The sequence below is a fragment of the Rhipicephalus sanguineus genome, chromosome 4 (genome assembly GCF_013339695.2).
Source record: "Rhipicephalus sanguineus isolate Rsan-2018 chromosome 4, BIME_Rsan_1.4, whole genome shotgun sequence".
Lineage (NCBI taxonomy): Eukaryota > Metazoa > Arthropoda > Arachnida > Ixodida > Ixodidae > Rhipicephalus > Rhipicephalus sanguineus.
In genome coordinates this window covers 125464970-125483650 of record NC_051179.1, presented here as the reverse complement: position 1 = coordinate 125483650, position 18681 = coordinate 125464970, and the positions used below count along the sequence as shown (strand labels likewise).

The 18681-nt window shown below is 47.1% G+C and overlaps 2 protein-coding genes across 2 annotated transcripts; both read left to right on the top strand.

Moving 5' to 3' along the window:
- Positions 1-11543: 11543 nt before the first annotated feature.
- On the top strand, positions 11544-14071 carry LOC119391584 (uncharacterized). The gene is made up of 4 exons (XM_037659256.2): positions 11544-11787; positions 12754-12930; positions 13065-13242; positions 14054-14071. The coding sequence occupies exons 1-4, from the start codon at positions 11597-11599 to the stop codon at positions 14069-14071; spliced, it is 564 nt and encodes a 187-aa protein (XP_037515184.1). The 5' UTR covers positions 11544-11596.
- A 309-nt stretch (positions 14072-14380) lies between these two features.
- Positions 14381-15675, top strand: LOC119388988 (uncharacterized). The gene has a single exon (XM_037656297.1). It carries the CDS (start codon positions 14487-14489, stop codon positions 15552-15554), a length of 1068 nt encoding a protein of 355 aa, XP_037512225.1. The 5' UTR covers positions 14381-14486; the 3' UTR covers positions 15555-15675.
- The last annotated feature ends 3006 nt before the right edge of the window (positions 15676-18681 follow it).

Below are 18681 nucleotides of genomic sequence, written 5' to 3'. Positions count from 1 at the left end.
CGGTCAAAGTTTTGACTCCCTAAATGCTTGAAAGATTTTGCGTTCAAGTCCATGTAAACACATTTACCATAAGTCACAGGTTTTACTTAAAAGGTTGAGGGTTCAATACCCTATGCACCATAATACTTCGGGGTTCAAGTTGCAATATACATATTTTAAAAATTGAGGGTTCCATATTCTATGTGAACAGTTTGAGGTTTGAGTTCTGCAAACATTGTAGGTCAAGGGTTCAGTACTGCACATATGCTCAGAAGGATGGGGGTTCAATCCCTGGCACATTTGATAAGTCATGGGTTTGAGCTGTTGCGTACTATATGCCACTAAGTGTTTCACATGTATTTTCTCTGAAGCCCATGTATTCCTATCAAAAGGCGCCATCTTACAGATAGACAAATATGCTTGGGAAATAGCTCGACAAGCTTACACATTAACCGATTCTTGTACATCTCCCACAGTATGGACTCTAAAGGAGGCAAACCTGCTTGGGCTAGTTATGTTAGTTGATTTGAATACATGGAGGAAAAGCTGGGATGAAGGTTCCTGAAAATAACACTACTTTGGTTGTCAGAGAATAAACAGCTTTGGGGTACCACTACAAGACGGCGATGCTATATGCTTTGCATGTAGACAAGAAGGCAACAGCCATGAGCCAACAAAAATTTAAACAGTGATACAGGCGTTCACAGTTTGAGGTAGCTCATTTTAGCTGAATATACATGTAGCAAGAGCTCTGCTGATGTGGTTGGACTGTGCTCAAAGGTTATGACAGATTTTACCTGCAATGCGTGGTAATTCTGTGGTAGGTTTTCACATTTGTTATAGGTGAGATCCTCTATTACTGAAACCAAGAGTGTAGATTACTTGGTGCAACAAAAGTACGTGACTTTTGCATGATTAAAAAATATTTTCCTATCTTCAAGGATTGGCTACCCAGAAACCTTATGAGGTAGGCTGTACGGTTACATGTCCTGGAGTTAGGGAGTAAAGTTGTTTAGCTGCAGTTAAGTATACAGCATGAAATTACCAGTTAAATCCAAGTAGCCACATGTTTTTGGCACTGGCACTGAAGACCGTTCTCTTTGCCGTAAGAAGACTAAAAATTGCTTTCGTTTTGTCATAGCTATGTGGTTTTGAACTATCCTGGTATTAAACCAACAATCATATCAATAAAAGAAGACCCAATCCTGTAAGCTTTGCAAATTTGACAGATGCACTTAGAACAAGCAGTCTCCCTTAGGCAGTATTAGAGAGTGTTGCCACTGTTATATGTAATCATCACAGTATACTCAGAGGCATGGGAATGTCACTTGCACTAGCTCACTAATGTGCTTCCTCAACGACCACATTAAATGTATCTCAGAGGTCACACCTTATTGTAGACACAATATTGTCACAACACAGAAAGAACAGGACGCAGGACCACGGTGCGACAAGGAAAAACAAGGTCTGTATTGACAGATCAAAAAATCAGATGCTTCAACGTCATCTTCCTGAGAGAGAAACAGTGGTTGCTGCTCGTGCTCCTTACTTCGTTGTCCTCTGTCAACCTGCCAGCTTTTAGTCGTGACAGTATGTACGTGGATCATTAAGTAGTGCAACCTTATGTTCTGTATACGATAGCATCTTGACTTTTCTGACGCACTTGTCTTGACAAGATATACATTTCTTGCATGTTGTGCGATGCTTGTGCACGGTTTCATATGTACGTAAGCCTCAGGAGATGTCTGCAGTTTTGTTAAAGAGCTTCTCTCTCTCTGATTTACTTGCACAAAAAGTGCTCTTGTGCACTTATGTGTTTACGTATGCCAGCCACAGAGTGCGAAATCATAAACTTGCATCTGTACAAGAGCAAGCTCACTGCTGCCACCACAAAGACTGAATAGTTCATGTAAGCCTTATGATGTCGCAACTGTAAATACCTCTATCTTCAGGTTATATAGCTGTTCAAAGTGCCTCATTTCTTCCTTCATTGTGGTAAGCGTGTGCTAATAACTGCTCATGCTGTTCATCAATGCACTTCGACTTGTGTCATCGTTTGGAAGCTCACTCTTGAAGAAGCCTAACTTGTAAAAATTTGGTGGCTTTCACCCTTGGAAATAATATGTGAACGCCTCATGCCAAGTTATCAGTTTTTATGCATGATATAAAGGAGCCAATTTTGAAACATGGCAGTATGATTGAAATTTACCACTTAACTTTACTCAAGTTCACGAATGCACGTGAATGCCTATTAAACTACAGAGGTACAGAGAAAGACCAAGAGGGCTGGAGTTAAAAAAGACAAAGCTGGGAAATTAACCAGATTGCACTGATTTGTTGTCCCGCACTGTGAGAGGAGAAAGTGGGTAGAAAAATAATAAGGAAATTGTGAATGCAAGAATAAGTGATGCGCATATATACATAAAAGCGTTCATCACAGATTGACGAACTGTCATAAAACTGGGTTGTTTTGAAAAATTTCAATAGTGCTCTTTCAGACCGCAGCACAGATAATGCTTGAGATGCACACTTTTGCACGTTACATGACAAAAGGACCTCTTTTTTAGCAACAAGTGCTTTATGATGTAGATCATCGGCTACATGGACACACATGTGTAACACTGAGTGTGTGAAAGGCTGTTTACCTCATAATATGATGCTAAAGCTGTCAGCCACTTTCATATCCACTGCACTATGAATACCTCTAAATGCAATTTGAAGTTCCCCATCCTGTGTCAAATGACTGCGTTTTATGTAGTGCAAATTTTCTGATCAGCTTACTCTCTGCGTTATTTATCTGCATTCACTATGGCACCCTTTGCGTTACCCTTTGCATTACAAACAGGACAGACCATGCACTACTCTCAAGTGATGTCTTTACTATGTCACATCCCTATTCAATAGGTCGTGAGACTTGTTTTAAATTATCAGTTTACCAACCTGACATTCCTTTAGCAAGCTCAATCATGTAGATATTTAGCTGCAGTCATTTTACAGACATTCAGCATTGCCCAAGATCTGTCTCTTGACATTGTGCCCCTTATTTTTTTTCGTTTAGTTCGATCACTTGCTTCAATCCTTATGTTGTAGCATCTTCAACTGTATCATGACAAAAAAACAAAAACAAAAAAAAAAAACAGAGTACCACAACAATGCCATAATGGCTATAGTTGGTGCTTCATTTCCTTGTTTTGTGCTGGTGTGTTACCAGATAACACGTAAAAGGAGACAGCAGTGTATAAAAGGCTTCACAGAAAAAAAAAAGAAAAAGAAAAAACGTCGCTCTGTTTAAGGATCGAACCCACACCTGACAACAACACTCTGCCACCAACCTGCGGCGTTAGCAACCTACACCACACAGTACACACCGGTTCGCTTGCTTAATTTCTAGGAGAAAAGTTGGAGCAGAATATGTGCGAGTGCTTGGGTACGATGTGCGATCGTATTTATTATTTAAGCAGATATTACGCGATCGTATCTCGCCTGGCGTCGCTCGCTTTTGTCCTCTCTCTTCGCTGTTGGTTGTCATTCGCTCGCGCGTGACATCATGAAGTTTTATGTGTCATCACTGCAGATACTGGCTTTTGGTGAAGCTGTTGGGTCGTCCAGTCACAAGCTTGAGCAGCTGAAGCTTGATCCCCAAAGCTCTTTTGCCATTTAGTCGGTCATCGCGCGAAATCAGTACGACGTACGCCGCCAACCCCCTTGCATCTAGCTATGTGCCGCAATGATTCGAGACGTGCTAGTGATATCTCACTCGATCCCAAATTCAGCACGGGATTTCGATCAATTGCCTAAGCGAACGAGCGGCGACACCAGCTGATCACGAAAGCTTGCTACATTTTCCTTCGACGTAACAAAATACCTGTCTTGTGTAAAAGCTTTACTACTTTATAGTAGCCCTACGGTTCATTGAGAATGTAGAGCTTTGCTTCGGAGGAAAACATCGCCGACAGAAAGGTAAAGTCAGATAACTGATATTTATTCTCCAACCAAAGTTACGAAGACACGTAAAAACCCGACGTTTCGGAACCAGCTCGGTTCCTTCCTCAGGGGGGACTGCGGCGGCTTAGCAGCGGCCTCTTTAAGGCACTCTCGCGGCGGTTAACGACCCCACGCATTATCGAGGAGCGTAGCCCATGCGCATACACCGGGGGGAGAGTTCCGAGTGAACGGTTGATATTTTGAGTGGTCCTCTGTATATGCCACGACTCCAGTAGTAACCTCCTCCTCCACTTGGTTTCACTTTCGAGGATGGCGGTTCCGTTGAAGTCTATTCTGTGGTCAAACGTCTCTGCGTGCTCGGCGACGGCGCTGCGTTCTTTGTTGAGTTTACGGACGTCGTTGACGTGTTGCCTAATCCGTTCGGGGAAGTTTTTGGTCTCGCCGATGTATGACGAGGGGCAGTCGGCACACGGTATTTTGTAAACGACGCCGGGCGCCCTGTCTTTTGTTGGTCGGTCTTTCGGGCGGGGAAGGAAGCGGCCCAGCGTGCATGAAGGCACGTGCGCGATGTGCACGCCTTCTTTCCTAAAAATCCGAGCCAACGCCTCGCTGGCTCCCTGGACGTATGGGACCGACACGCGTTTTGGAGAGCTGTTCGTCAATGCTGGCTGGGAGTCGCGTAACCTCTTTTTCTCTGCGCGGCGGGCGACGGATCGAATGAAATTTCTGGGATAACCGTTTTTTCTGAGGTCCGCAATTACGCGGGCCTCTTCTTTCCGGCGTTCCGTGTCAGTGGAACATATCTTTTTGGCTCTCTGAAGTAATGTGGACACAACGGAGGCCTTGTGGGTGGAGGGATGGGACGAATCGTATTGAAGGTACCGGCCGGTGTGCGTCGGCTTCCTGTAAACGGAGAACTCCAAGTCACTGCCCCTTCTTGCCACCTGGACGTCGAGAAAGGGGAGGGTGCGGTCGCGTTCACACTCGACCGTGAACTGTATGGCTGGGTGAACGGAATTTAGGTGCAGTCTGAAGTTTTCAATTTCAGATGTCTTCATGACACAAAAGCAATCGTCCACGTAGCGAAGAAAGAGCTTGGGTCGCGGCGAGAAGGAGCCAAGTGCTTCCCTTTCTATATGTTCCATGGTCAGGTTTGCCATTGTGACGGAGATGGAGGCTCCCATTGCGGTTCCACTGTTTTGCCTGAAGATTGTTCCTTTGTAGGAAAAATACGTGCTGGACAGGCAGAATTCCAGTAGGCGGCAGAGTTCGTCAACAGTGAGTGGGGTCCTTTGACTCAAGCCATCGTCACCCTCAAGAGCAGCACGGGCACAGGATACAGATAAGGGTACCGGCACATTGGTGAACAAAGATACGACGTCGAACGAGACCAGGCTCTCGTCTTCGTCGATGCTCACCTCTGATGCTAGCTGCACGAAATGGCTGGAGTCGCGGACATGAGTTGGGGTATTCCGGGTGAGAGGGGCGATGATTCGGTGCAGGAAGCTTGAAAGGGCTCGGCATGGAGAGGAAGTGAAGTCGACGATCGGTCGGAGGGGGGCGCCAGGCTTGTGAATTTTGGGTAGTCCGTAGAAACCCGGTGCGGAGCCGTTGCGGCAGATTAGACTTAGGTAGAGTGCTTTTAATTGTGGGTGGTGCTTGAAAATTTCGGAGAGTAGCTTGTTTAGCTGAGTCTGAGTTTGCTTCGTCGGATCCTTTTTTAGCTGCGTATATGCGTCACCCTCTAAAAGGGCCGAAATCTTCCGGTCATAGTCCCGGCTGTCCAGCACCACCGTTGAGTTGCCCTTGTCAGCGGGGAGGATGACAATGCTCTGATCTTGTCGGAGTTCCCGAAGGGCTTTGCTCTCTTCTGCGGTCAAGTTCTTTTTCCCTTGTGACGGCAATTTCGAAAGGATTCCAATTGATTTTAGTCTAATTTCTTCTCTGGCGCTTGGCCTCACACTCTGGACGGCTTCCTCTACAGCCGCGACGACTTTCGATAAACGGGGCGTCGTTGACACGTTATACCCGTGTCCCTTTGCCAGAACAGAAGTTTCCCGATTAGTGAGTGGGCGGGATGACAAATTGGTCACAAACCTGGGATTTGGGTTGCCTTGGGGCGAACCCCGGTCCAACAGGTGAGAAAGTTTCCTATCCTGCGCGGTCCGATGCCTGTCTGCAGACGACGCCGCCACGGAGTCCGCGAATGCGTCGATCGGAGGCATCAATCCAGGAATGCGGTGCTGAAGTTTACGCTTGGCGAAGAACAGGTCTAATTCCTTTTTCCGTAGAGAGGCGTTGATTTCGTGCAGGCGGGCGTTGACCAGCCGTTGTTCTGCTCTCATGACGATTTCCATACCTTCGGGGGTCGAGACAGGGCGTTTCAGGCGTAGGCTTTGAGGGACGACTTTCCTATCTTTGCAGGTGCGATTGAAGTCCAGATGAGTTTTGAAGACTGATATTCCCTCCTTGATGCGTATGTAGCGCTTGACTAGCTGCATGGTATCGCGGCCGAAGTCCTGGCTGATTGAATTGAAGGTAAACATTAGACAGAAGTCTGTCTGGTTGGGTAAGTAAACTGAGATAACTGATATTTATTCTCCAACCAAAGTTACGAAGACACGTAAAAACCCGACGTTTCGGAACCAGCTCGGTTCCTTCCTCAGGGGGGACTGCGGCGGCTTAGGCAGCGGCCTCTTTAAGGCACTCTCGCGGCGGTTAACGACCCCACGCATTATCGAGGAGCGTAGCCCATGCGCATACACCGGGGGGAGAGTTCCGAGTGAACGGTTGATATTTTGAGTGGTCCTCTGTATATGCCACGACTCCAGTAGTAACCTCCTCCTCCACTTGGTTTCACTTTCGAGGATGGCGGTTCCGTTGAAGTCTATTCTGTGGTCAAACGTCTCTGCGTGCTCGGCGACGGCGCTGCGTTCTTTGTTGAGTTTACGGACGTCGTTGACGTGTTGCCTAATCCGTTCGGGGAAGTTTTTGGTCTCGCCGATGTATGACGAGGGGCAGTCGGCACACGGTATTTTGTAAACGACGCCGGGCGCCCTGTCTTTTGTTGGTCGGTCTTTCGGGCGGGGAAGGAAGCGGCCCAGCGTGCATGAAGGCACGTGCGCGATGTGCACGCCTTCTTTCCTAAAAATCCGAGCCAACGCCTCGCTGGCTCCCTGGACGTATGGGACCGACACGCGTTTTGGAGAGCTGTTCGTCAATGCTGGCTGGGAGTCGCGTAACCTCTTTTTCTCTGCGCGGCGGGCGACGGATCGAATGAAATTTCTGGGATAACCGTTTTTTCTGAGGTCCGCAATTACGCGGGCCTCTTCTTTCCGGCGTTCCGTGTCAGTGGAACATATCTTTTTGGCTCTCTGAAGTAATGTGGACACAACGGAGGCCTTGTGGGTGGAGGGATGGGACGAATCGTATTGAAGGTACCGGCCGGTGTGCGTCGGCTTCCTGTAAACGGAGAACTCCAAGTCACTGCCCCTTCTTGCCACCTGGACGTCGAGAAAGGGGAGGGTGCGGTCGCGTTCACACTCGACCGTGAACTGTATGGCTGGGTGAACGGAATTTAGGTGCAGTCTGAAGTTTTCAATTTCAGATGTCTTCATGACACAAAAGCAATCGTCCACGTAGCGAAGAAAGAGCTTGGGTCGCGGCGAGAAGGAGCCAAGTGCTTCCCTTTCTATATGTTCCATGGTCAGGTTTGCCATTGTGACGGAGATGGAGGCTCCCATTGCGGTTCCACTGTTTTGCCTGAAGATTGTTCCTTTGTAGGAAAAATACGTGCTGGACAGGCAGAATTCCAGTAGGCGGCAGAGTTCGTCAACAGTGAGTGGGGTCCTTTGACTCAAGCCATCGTCACCCTCAAGAGCAGCACGGGCACAGGATACAGATAAGGGTACCGGCACATTGGTGAACAAAGATACGACGTCGAACGAGACCAGGCTCTCGTCTTCGTCGATGCTCACCTCTGATGCTAGCTGCACGAAATGGCTGGAGTCGCGGACATGAGTTGGGGTATTCCGGGTGAGAGGGGCGATGATTCGGTGCAGGAAGCTTGAAAGGGCTCGGCATGGAGAGGAAGTGAAGTCGACGATCGGTCGGAGGGGGGCGCCAGGCTTGTGAATTTTGGGTAGTCCGTAGAAACCCGGTGCGGAGCCGTTGCGGCAGATTAGACTTAGGTAGAGTGCTTTTAATTGTGGGTGGTGCTTGAAAATTTCGGAGAGTAGCTTGTTTAGCTGAGTCTGAGTTTGCTTCGTCGGATCCTTTTTTAGCTGCGTATATGCGTCACCCTCTAAAAGGGCCGAAATCTTCCGGTCATAGTCCCGGCTGTCCAGCACCACCGTTGAGTTGCCCTTGTCAGCGGGGAGGATGACAATGCTCTGATCTTGTCGGAGTTCCCGAAGGGCTTTGCTCTCTTCTGCGGTTCCCCGAACGGATTAGGCAACACGTCAACGACGTCCGTAAACTCAACAAAGAACGCAGCGCCGTCGCCGAGCACGCAGAGACGTTTGACCACAGAATAGACTTCAACGGAACCGCCATCCTCGAAAGTGAAACCAAGTGGAGGAGGAGGTTACTACTGGAGTCGTGGCATATACAGAGGACCACTCAAATATCAACCGGTTCACTCGGAACTCTCCCCCCGGTGTATGCGCATGGGCTACGCTCCTCGATAATGCGTGGGGTCGTTAACCGCCGCGAGAGTGCCTTAAAGAGGCCGCTGCTAAGCCGCCGCAGTCCCCCCTGAGGAAGGAACCGAGCTGGTTCCGAAACGTCGGGTTTTTACGTGTCTTCGTAACTTTGGTTGGAGAATAAATATCAGTTATCTCAGTTTACTTACCCAACCAGACAGACTTCTGTCTAATGTTTACCTTCAATTCAATCAGCCAGGACTTCGGCCGCGATACCATGCAGCTAGTCAAGCGCTACATACGCATCAAGGAGGGAATATCAGTCTTCAAAACTCATCTGGACTTCAATCGCACCTGCAAAGATAGGAAAGTCGTCCCTCAAAGCCTACGCCTGAAACGCCCTGTCTCGACCCCCGAAGGTATGGAAATCGTCATGAGAGCAGAACAACGGCTGGTCAACGCCCGCCTGCACGAAATCAACGCCTCTCTACGGAAAAAGGAATTAGACCTGTTCTTCGCCAAGCGTAAACTTCAGCACCGCATTCCTGGATTGATGCCTCCGATCGACGCATTCGCGGACTCCGTGGCGGCGTCGTCTGCAGACAGGCATCGGACCGCGCAGGATAGGAAACTTTCTCACCTGTTGGACCGGGGTTCGCCCCAAGGCAACCCAAATCCCAGGTTTGTGACCAATTTGTCATCCCGCCCACTCACTAATCGGGAAACTTCTGTTCTGGCAAAGGGACACGGGTATAACGTGTCAACGACGCCCCGTTTATCGAAAGTCGTCGCGGCTGTAGAGGAAGCCGTCCAGAGTGTGAGGCCAAGCGCCAGAGAAGAAATTAGACTAAAATCAATTGGAATCCTTTCGAAATTGCCGTCACAAGGGAAAAAGAACTTGACCGCAGAAGAGAGCAAAGCCCTTCGGGAACTCCGACAAGATCAGAGCATTGTCATCCTCCCCGCTGACAAGGGCAACTCAACGGTGGTGCTGGACAGCCGGGACTATGACCGGAAGATTTCGGCCCTTTTAGAGGGTGACGCATATACGCAGCTAAAAAAGGATCCGACGAAGCAAACTCAGACTCAGCTAAACAAGCTACTCTCCGAAATTTTCAAGCACCACCCACAATTAAAAGCACTCTACCTAAGTCTAATCTGCCGCAACGGCTCCGCACCGGGTTTCTACGGACTACCCAAAATTCACAAGCCTGGCGCCCCCCTCCGACCGATCGTCGACTTCACTTCCTCTCCATGCCGAGCCCTTTCAAGCTTCCTGCACCGAATCATCGCCCCTCTCACCCGGAATACCCCAACTCATGTCCGCGACTCCAGCCATTTCGTGCAGCTAGCATCAGAGGTGAGCATCGACGAAGACGAGAGCCTGGTCTCGTTCGACGTCGTATCTTTGTTCACCAATGTGCCGGTACCCTTATCTGTATCCTGTGCCCGTGCTGCTCTTGAGGGTGACGATGGCTTGAGTCAAAGGACCCCACTCACTGTTGACGAACTCTGCCGCCTACTGGAATTCTGCCTGTCCAGCACGTATTTTTCCTACAAAGGAACAATCTTCAGGCAAAACAGTGGAACCGCAATGGGAGCCTCCATCTCCGTCACAATGGCAAACCTGACCATGGAACATATAGAAAGGGAAGCACTTGGCTCCTTCTCGCCGCGACCCAAGCTCTTTCTTCGCTACGTGGACGATTGCTTTTGTGTCATGAAGACATCTGAAATTGAAAACTTCAGACTGCACCTAAATTCCGTTCACCCAGCCATACAGTTCACGGTCGAGTGTGAACGCGACCGCACCCTCCCCTTTCTCGACGTCCAGGTGGCAAGAAGGGGCAGTGACTTGGAGTTCTCCGTTTACAGGAAGCCGACGCACACCGGCCGGTACCTTCAATACGATTCGTCCCATCCCTCCACCCACAAGGCCTCCGTTGTGTCCACATTACTTCAGAGAGCCAAAAAGATATGTTCCACTGACACGGAACGCCGGAAAGAAGAGGCCCGCGTAATTGCGGTCCTCAGAAAAAACGGTTATCCCAGAAATTTCATTCGATCCGTCGCCCGCCGCGCAGAGAAAAAGAGGTTACGCGACTCCCAGCCAGCATTGACGAACAGCTCTCCAAAACGCGTGTCGGTCCCATACGTCCAGGGAGCCAGCGAGGCGTTGGCTCGGATTTTTAGGAAAGAAGGCGTGCACATCGCGCACGTGCCTTCATGCACGCTGGGCCGCTTCCTTCCCCGCCCGAAAGACCGACCAACAAAAGACAGGGCGCCCGGCGTCGTTTACAAAATACCGTGTGCCGACTGCCCCTCGTCATACATCGGCGAGACCAAAAACTTCCCCGAACGGATTAGGCAACACGTCAACGACGTCCGTAAACTCAACAAAGAACGCAGCGCCGTCGCCGAGCACGCAGAGACGTTTGACCACAGAATAGACTTCAACGGAACCGCCATCCTCGAAAGTGAAACCAAGTGGAGGAGGAGGTTACTACTGGAGTCGTGGCATATACAGAGGACCACTCAAAATATCAACCGTTCACTCGGAACTCTCCCCCCGGTGTATGCGCATGGGCTACGCTCCTCGATAATGCGTGGGGTCGTTAACCGCCGCGAGAGTGCCTTAAAGAGGCCGCTGCTAAGCCGCCGCAGTCCCCCCTGAGGAAGGAACCGAGCTGGTTCCGAAACGTCGGGTTTTTACGTGTCTTCGTAACTTTGGTTGGAGAATAAATATCAGTTATCTCAGTTTACTTACCCAACCAGACAGACTTCTGTCTAATGTTTACCTTCGAAAGGTAAAGTCGCACAACTACGTGCGTGCTGGCAGAAGCCTGTCGTCTGCTATAGGCTCCGTTCAGTGGAGTTTGCGAACGCGCTTGCGCCATCTGTCGCCACCACGTGAAACCCGCGGGTCGGCCTTAGCGGCGTGGCGCACGGCGGCGGCGGCGGTTTAATTAGCTTCATTCAGCGAGAGCAGTGCCTGCGGCCTCGTGTTAGTGCCTCAATTCCGTGCTCACATGGCAAGTGATGGTGGCACCGGTACCGCCGGTACCTCGAGTGGGACAAAAGCCAACAAGCGCCGCTACTGCTGCGTCAAAGATTGCCACAGCCGTGAAGGACAGCCTGGCATCCGATTGTTCCGTTTTCCCGGCCAGCCGTGGGAGAAAGAACGGCGGAGAAAATGGATTGTTGCCGTTCGGCGAGTGAAGTAAGTACCTGTCGCATCTGTGTAATTAGTACCAAATTGTGCTTCGACTACCTCTACTGCCTTTAATCATCGAACACAAAAGCGCACTGGACGCACACGTGCATTGAACGCGCGTCCTCGTGAGCGTGCGAACTGTTTTAAGAAGTGTGTGAAAATCGTGAAAAATAAGAGAAATGTGATATTTGCTTGTTGCCTTTATAATTACTTTTTCTGTACCGACAGACATCTTAGGATTACTAGAGACGTCAATTACGGTAGTAATCAATGAAATTAAATTATTAATGAGTGGAGACAGGCGGTCGGGTCAGATAGGATAATTGGAGCATTTCCTGCGAAAATACCATTGCAACTTTGACATATCCTAAAAGTGAAAGCTGGCAATTTTTACTAAATAAATCTGAGCAGTTGCGGCGGCAAAACCAAATTCCAAGATAGCGCAACTGCCATGCTCTCCAGAGACGAGAAAAATGAGCTAGCGTATCTACTTTGCTTCGTGGGTGTGCGCTTGCGATAATTGCACGCATAGCGTACGTCTAGCAAATAGTGACGTCATTCTGGTCGTCTGCTAATTCCACTCGTCAGCGCTTGTTTCGCCGGTTAAATTCCTGGAATTTCACCACTCCGTAATAATTACAAGAAGCCGCGTTTTGGAAAAAATATAGGTATGGTTTTTGAAGCATGCCTGTATGTTTGCAAACGCTCTAATGCCCTGTTAATAAAGCTACGCAAGTACTTTTTTTTTGTCCATCAGCTTGTTGCTCTTTCCCTCTGTGTAAAACTAAGCGCATACAACCACGATTTTGCACTGACTAGCCTCTCCCCCTACCTTTCCCTTTTCTTTGCTTTAATAAGCTATGTTTTGCTTAGTGTTAAAAATTTTCAATGTTTTTCGGCTGCATCTTTTTTTGTTGTTCTCAGTGGCACCTTATTTCTTAATGCCTTGTAACCTTTACACCGCGTTTTCAGTGAGTGTGACGGCTCTGCTTGGATCCCAAGTGATGCAGCAAGGGTGTGCTCAAAGCACTTCGTCAACGGCGAAAAGAGCAACATTGCTGCACATCCAGGCTACTACCCTACCATTTTTCCAGATGCATACAAGTCCCGTCCTGTGGACGCAGAAAGAGCACTGTCAAGATATGAACGGTAAGTTCTAACCAAGGGGTGTTGGTGTGCCATTTCCCTTAATGATGTACATGGTATACAAGACGAGATGGCCTGACAAAGGCCATGTAAAATTGCACATCATATGCTTTACTGTTACTGTAATTTATTTTTAGATGGAACAGAAGGGCATCTGCTGCAAGGCCGGCAAATCCTCAACACACAAGTTCCCTCCGCACAACTGAAGCAGATCTTGGTGACAGTGAGGACACTGCTACCTCCAGTGCTTGTGCGAATGGCTTGGAGCTTCTCTGTACTGCCGCTGCATTGGTACAAGAACGAACTGCAGACCAGGTAGGGCCTTGTGAATTTGCTTTTTGTATTTACATAAAGTGACAGCTGTGCACTTAATGGGCTAATTTCAGTCGATATACTTGTTAATAAATATATTACAACAGCAGCTAACATAACATTGTTCTTTTATTTTGGTAGTAGTCTTCATTGTGTGCAAGGTTGTAGCAGTATCATACGCTGGAATTACCATACCATTCATTGTTGCTGAAATGTATGGATCATGGCAGATAGCTAAGTTTTCACCTTGAATTGCATGCAGAAATGGGTATGTGACATGAGGCACATCTTTCTACCCACCAATGAGATTTTCTTGTGCAGTGGTAGCAGCAGCACTGCCTCTGGCATGTTCACTAATGAAGGAGTCAACAAATACCCGTATTACAAAAGCTCAGCAAAAAATGACTTCAGCCACACTACCATGGTAGATTACGTCTTTGCATCAAGGCAAAAAGTGGCTATGAGATTTATCAAATACATTAACCTGACATTTATTTTTGAATCGCACAATGATGTGTTTCTTGGACTGCTTGGGCACCACTGTTCCATCTCGCTTCACTGGGAATAACAGAATGAGTAGATGCTCTTCAGCTGAAGGCATAGCACTGCATCTGCCATAAATACCCCCAAGAATCGCAGTCGCATCATATCATGAGCTGGTTACCAAGGCACGAGCAGGGTGCTAACGCTTCAGGTGGGAAAGAAAAAGGAATTGCACCTGTTCCTATGAGTTTTCCTATTAAGCACTTGGTGCATGACCTGGCAGTGAAAATAATGCATGTTATATCACATGCAACTTGTGATTCATGCACAGCGGAAAAGGTTCCACTAAGAGACTACGGACATTCAGTAACGCCATTACTTTGGTGATCAACATGTATTTGGAGTACTACTACTTTTAAAGTGCAAGATGATCAACTTTCTGAAATTCAATGCTTACCCAAATAGTAGCTCAATTTTCAGGCTTTATTTTGAGGCTCCATATTGTTCTGTCACATTTAATCAGTCATCACTTGCTCAAACCTTTATAGCCGAAATGCAATAAGCAGTGTTTCAACCTTTTTATTGTAATTAAGCTACTGCTGCAGTAAGTATGTTTTCACTGTGTCACTAGGTCAAGGAAAATAATTGGGAAAGAGGGTTGAAATTTGGGATTTCCTGTATGCATTGTAGAATCCTGCTATTTATATTTTCTACTGCATGGATAAATTTCACTCATTGCTTGATTAGTTTTTTATCTTGTTTTTATGCAGGCCTGCCAGACTGATGATAATGACACCTGTGGAGGTTTGGTTTTGTTTTTGTGCTCATTAGATGGGCATAACACAAGCACACAGGTGTCACACAGAACTGTTCGTGATGCAGAAGTTCAGTGCAGCCCTTCAACCACTTCACGCCACAGTGGGCCAAACCAGAGAACTTCTTGTTTCAGTGGCTATGAAAGCGTAAAATCATGCTCTTCTGCCATGAGAGATCTCTGTGGTGTCACATTGGAAATGTATGCAGTTTTATTTGCGCTGCTGCCTGTCGCTGCTGACCGCTCATGTGATGTTTCCATGCATGACAGACTCCTGCTTTTTTTAATGAAGCTAAAGTTGGGCATTACGTACTCATCACTTGCCATTTTGTTTTCTGTAAGCAGAATGACTGCTGCAAGGCATTTTAATAGCGTGCTTCGCACATTGGCTGCCGCAACTCAGAAATGGATATTCGTTCCACCCAGACACATCATCAGGTCTCTAATGCCCAATTGCTTCAAAGTACACTACCCAAATTGCACCATGATTATAGATTGCACGGAGGTTCCCACAGAGCAGCCAGCTTCTGTAGCACAGCAGAGGGCACTCTATTCAAACTACAAGGGTGGCTACACGCTGAAATTTCTTGTAGCAATCACACCGAATGGAGCTGTCTGTTTTCATTCTAAGGCATATGGTGGAAGGTGTTCTGATGCTTTCATCACAGTGCATTCCGACTTCCTCAAAGAAGTAGAACCAGGCGACATGATCATGGCTGATAAGGGGTTTCCTGGCATTACCACGGATCTCGGGAAGGCAGGGGCTGTACTTGTTATGCCTCCTTTTCTCAGAGGCCAGGGTCAGTTCTCGGAGGCCGATGTAGAGCAGACTTATAACATTGCAAGAGTGCGAATTCATGTGGAACGTATGATCCAGCGGATCAAGATGTACAATGTGTTAAATACACGTGTGCCCATTGAATTGATTCCTGCCATGTCCGACGTTTTCCATGTGTGTTGTGTACTGGCTAATATGCAGCCTCCAATAATAAAGGAGCCAACGACTGCAGAATCTTAAGTCAGCCGAATTTGGGTATTTCAGTCAGCTTCATTTCAAGTGTTAAATATAAACCCTCAGCTCTGTTATTCACTGTCAGACATGGGGCTGTATCGCGTGTATGTGTACTGCTAAAACTTTTTCCTTGAGAAGAAAAGGAGGCTATAGAATACAATAATGTTTGCCTTTTCATATTTCAAAAGTATGTTCTATCTTTGATGCACTACCCACTTTAGCTGTTATGGATGCGTGCACTGCGCAACCTCATTAAAACCTTTTGAATAGTAGGTCAAGTTCTTGTACTAGTATTATCTTTTAACCAGGGACAAATCAAGCTGTGAAGATGGTGTAAGTTGAGAAATTATTTTCTGCCTCTTGTTTTTTTTTTTTTCATAGTGATGTTGGAGTTATTGTACGAGTTAGTCACATCGTTGATGCTTGTTTATGATTAAGATATAGTTTTTAACTGTGAGTGGTAGTAAGCTCGAGAGAAATATTCTTCCTGTTGCTACGAAGTGTATTGCTGTTTGGTCTAGATGTGCTTACAATTATGAAATTCGCTCGTGAAGTGTTTTTGAAGTAAATGAGCATCTCTGTGTTATTCTGTGTAAATTGTTCTGTCACGATTTGAAGTGTTTTATAGCCACAAATAAATACCTTTCAAGAAACTGATCATGACACGTGGAGCAAGCAACTTGTGGCATGCCTTTGAGTACTATGCTGAATTTGCAGGATGCCAAAAAGAAAACAAGGTGCAACATACAGTAATTATGTTGACTGATAGGCATGGAAATGGCCAGAACACTGAGTGAAAAAGATGTGTCGCTTGTCGTACTTCTCCCATCCTTTGTTCACTTAGTGCACTGACAATCATCGTGATTAATTAGACTCAACTCTCTCTCAGGCTGTTATTGCTTGACTGTTTTCTTTATTACTGAAAGAAGCATATTCATACAACCTTGCAAGGAGTAAGGATAAAAACGTAAGGAAAAAAGCTTGACTAGCCCTCACTTCCCATAGGGTTTACATCAGTGGCAAACACACTGCAATTGACTATCATCTTAACTCAAGGACTGGTGAAAAATGGCACCGCGCATATGTACACAATCAAAACGCTAGAAGCAGACTTTAAAGCATCAAATGCTGTACTTGCTCAAACTACTTTGGGAACGACAATGAGTTCACACAGTAAGCTTTCGTGACTCAAAACATGCTGCATGGTTCATACTAAACCTCTTGAAACAAGATCTGATGGCACATTATAAAAATATCACAAAGAAAATGGGAAGGTGGTCACAACCCCTATTTTCATACAGACAAGCAATGTCAATGTCCTTGCCATTTGGACAATTCTGGCAATAAGTAGGCAAAATAGAAATCTTCAAGGGCGCCAACTGCCTCGGAGAGAAAGCCGTCATCCCTCTGCACGCACACAATGATGTTCTGCTTCTGTGTGTACACAAAAAAAAAACACTCTTGGACATTACATATGAACATTAGTAGCTGCACCTGTGTGTAGTATCTGTGTGTTTTTGACAAGGTAAGCCTTCCATTTATGTACTTCAGGTAAGGCACAAAACACTTTTCTTCTTGGTGGTTGATGATCTCTTCGTCCCTCCTCGCATAAGGGCACTTTATCTCAAGAAGACAAGTGTCTTCACCTGTTGAGAAGAGACCGTCTGGACTTCCTGACAGCCAGGGCTGACTAGGATGAACCAGAAGTCCTGCCTGAAATGTAGCATTCTTTTTTAGCATAAGATTTGCAGCATATTTTCTTCACATGAAAAGAATTGCCCATGTGCACAGGTGACAGCAGCCTGTGGTTTTTGAAATTATCATTACCTCATAGACTTTTGTGCTGAGCTTGTTTTCAAACGCTTTCCTCGCTATTGGTTCCATTTTTGTACCTAAAAAAAAAGGCTGTTGTGCATCTATAAACAAAATATTGTAACGTGATAAGCACATACCATGTGCCATGGCTGTCGAAAAAAATTTAGGTCCATAGAGGAGAGTGCGAACCAATTCCTGGGGGCTCTTCCTACTTCTGAGAATTGTGTGTGCAGTGGAGCAGTTAATGCGGAAGCGCCTTTCCTGATGCCACCTGTTGACACTCGCACAATAGGAAAAGGTGCATGTTGTACCAACAGGTAAACCATGAATAATTATTTTGGATTCATAGCACTCACCTTAAGTTACTTGACTGACCTTTCGTCAATGCACACAGACGAAAAGTGTCGGCACACACAACATTTTCATTGTAGTATAAGGATTCCTCAGGGCTGAGATGATGATCATCGTACTTTCTTCTCATGATCAAGCTTGGCTGCGTCTGCACAACAGCTAAGGCGTGAAGCCTCTGTGGTGGTTCTCTTAAAAGGCTCTTAAGCGTGGAAATGTCGTCTTCAATGTCAGCATTGTTATCCTGTGTCGCAGCAGAGGCATCTTTTCCAGCTTCATGAATTTTTTTCAAGATTGCGTTTGCAGCACATTGAAGGTCCGGGAAGTATTTAAGCAGGAATTCTGGTTCATGTACCACTGGCTCTCTGCCGGTGACATATGGGTGTGTGTTTTCTGAAAACGAAATCAAGAACCTGTGCTAAAAGACATGTTGCTGAAAAAAAGTGATCTCTAAATTGGCTTAAGAGCAAAGCAAAATTCAATGAACTTTTTAATCAAGGTGGGAGAGGAGGATGTGGTTAATTTCAAAAGGAGTAACGACCGTTGGCCGCGTCTGAGGTGCGGCCAGCAGTGGGAGGGGGGGGGGGGGGGAGGAGGTGTTTATCGAGAGAAGAAAGGACAGGCGCGCGGACGAGGAACGCCCTCGCGCTTCTTCAGTCCGGCCGTGGGGAGCCAAGTTGAATGAAGCAGTGCCCGCCGGCGTGCCGCCTCGGAGGGTAGGCGTTCACATGCTTGTTTTGTGGCTCACCGCGCTTGCTTAAACGTGCGCGCCCCGTGCACGTGCATTACCGTCTGATCAAGCAGCCGAATTGCCAGCCCGGTCTTTTTCGAAAATTAAGGTGCACAAGCACTGACTGGTGGGCCACAGTGGCGTAACCAGGGGGTGGGGGGAGGGGTAGAGTACCTCCCCCCCCCCGAAAATTTTCAGTTTTGCGTGTGTAGATTGAACATACACGCACACATACAAACG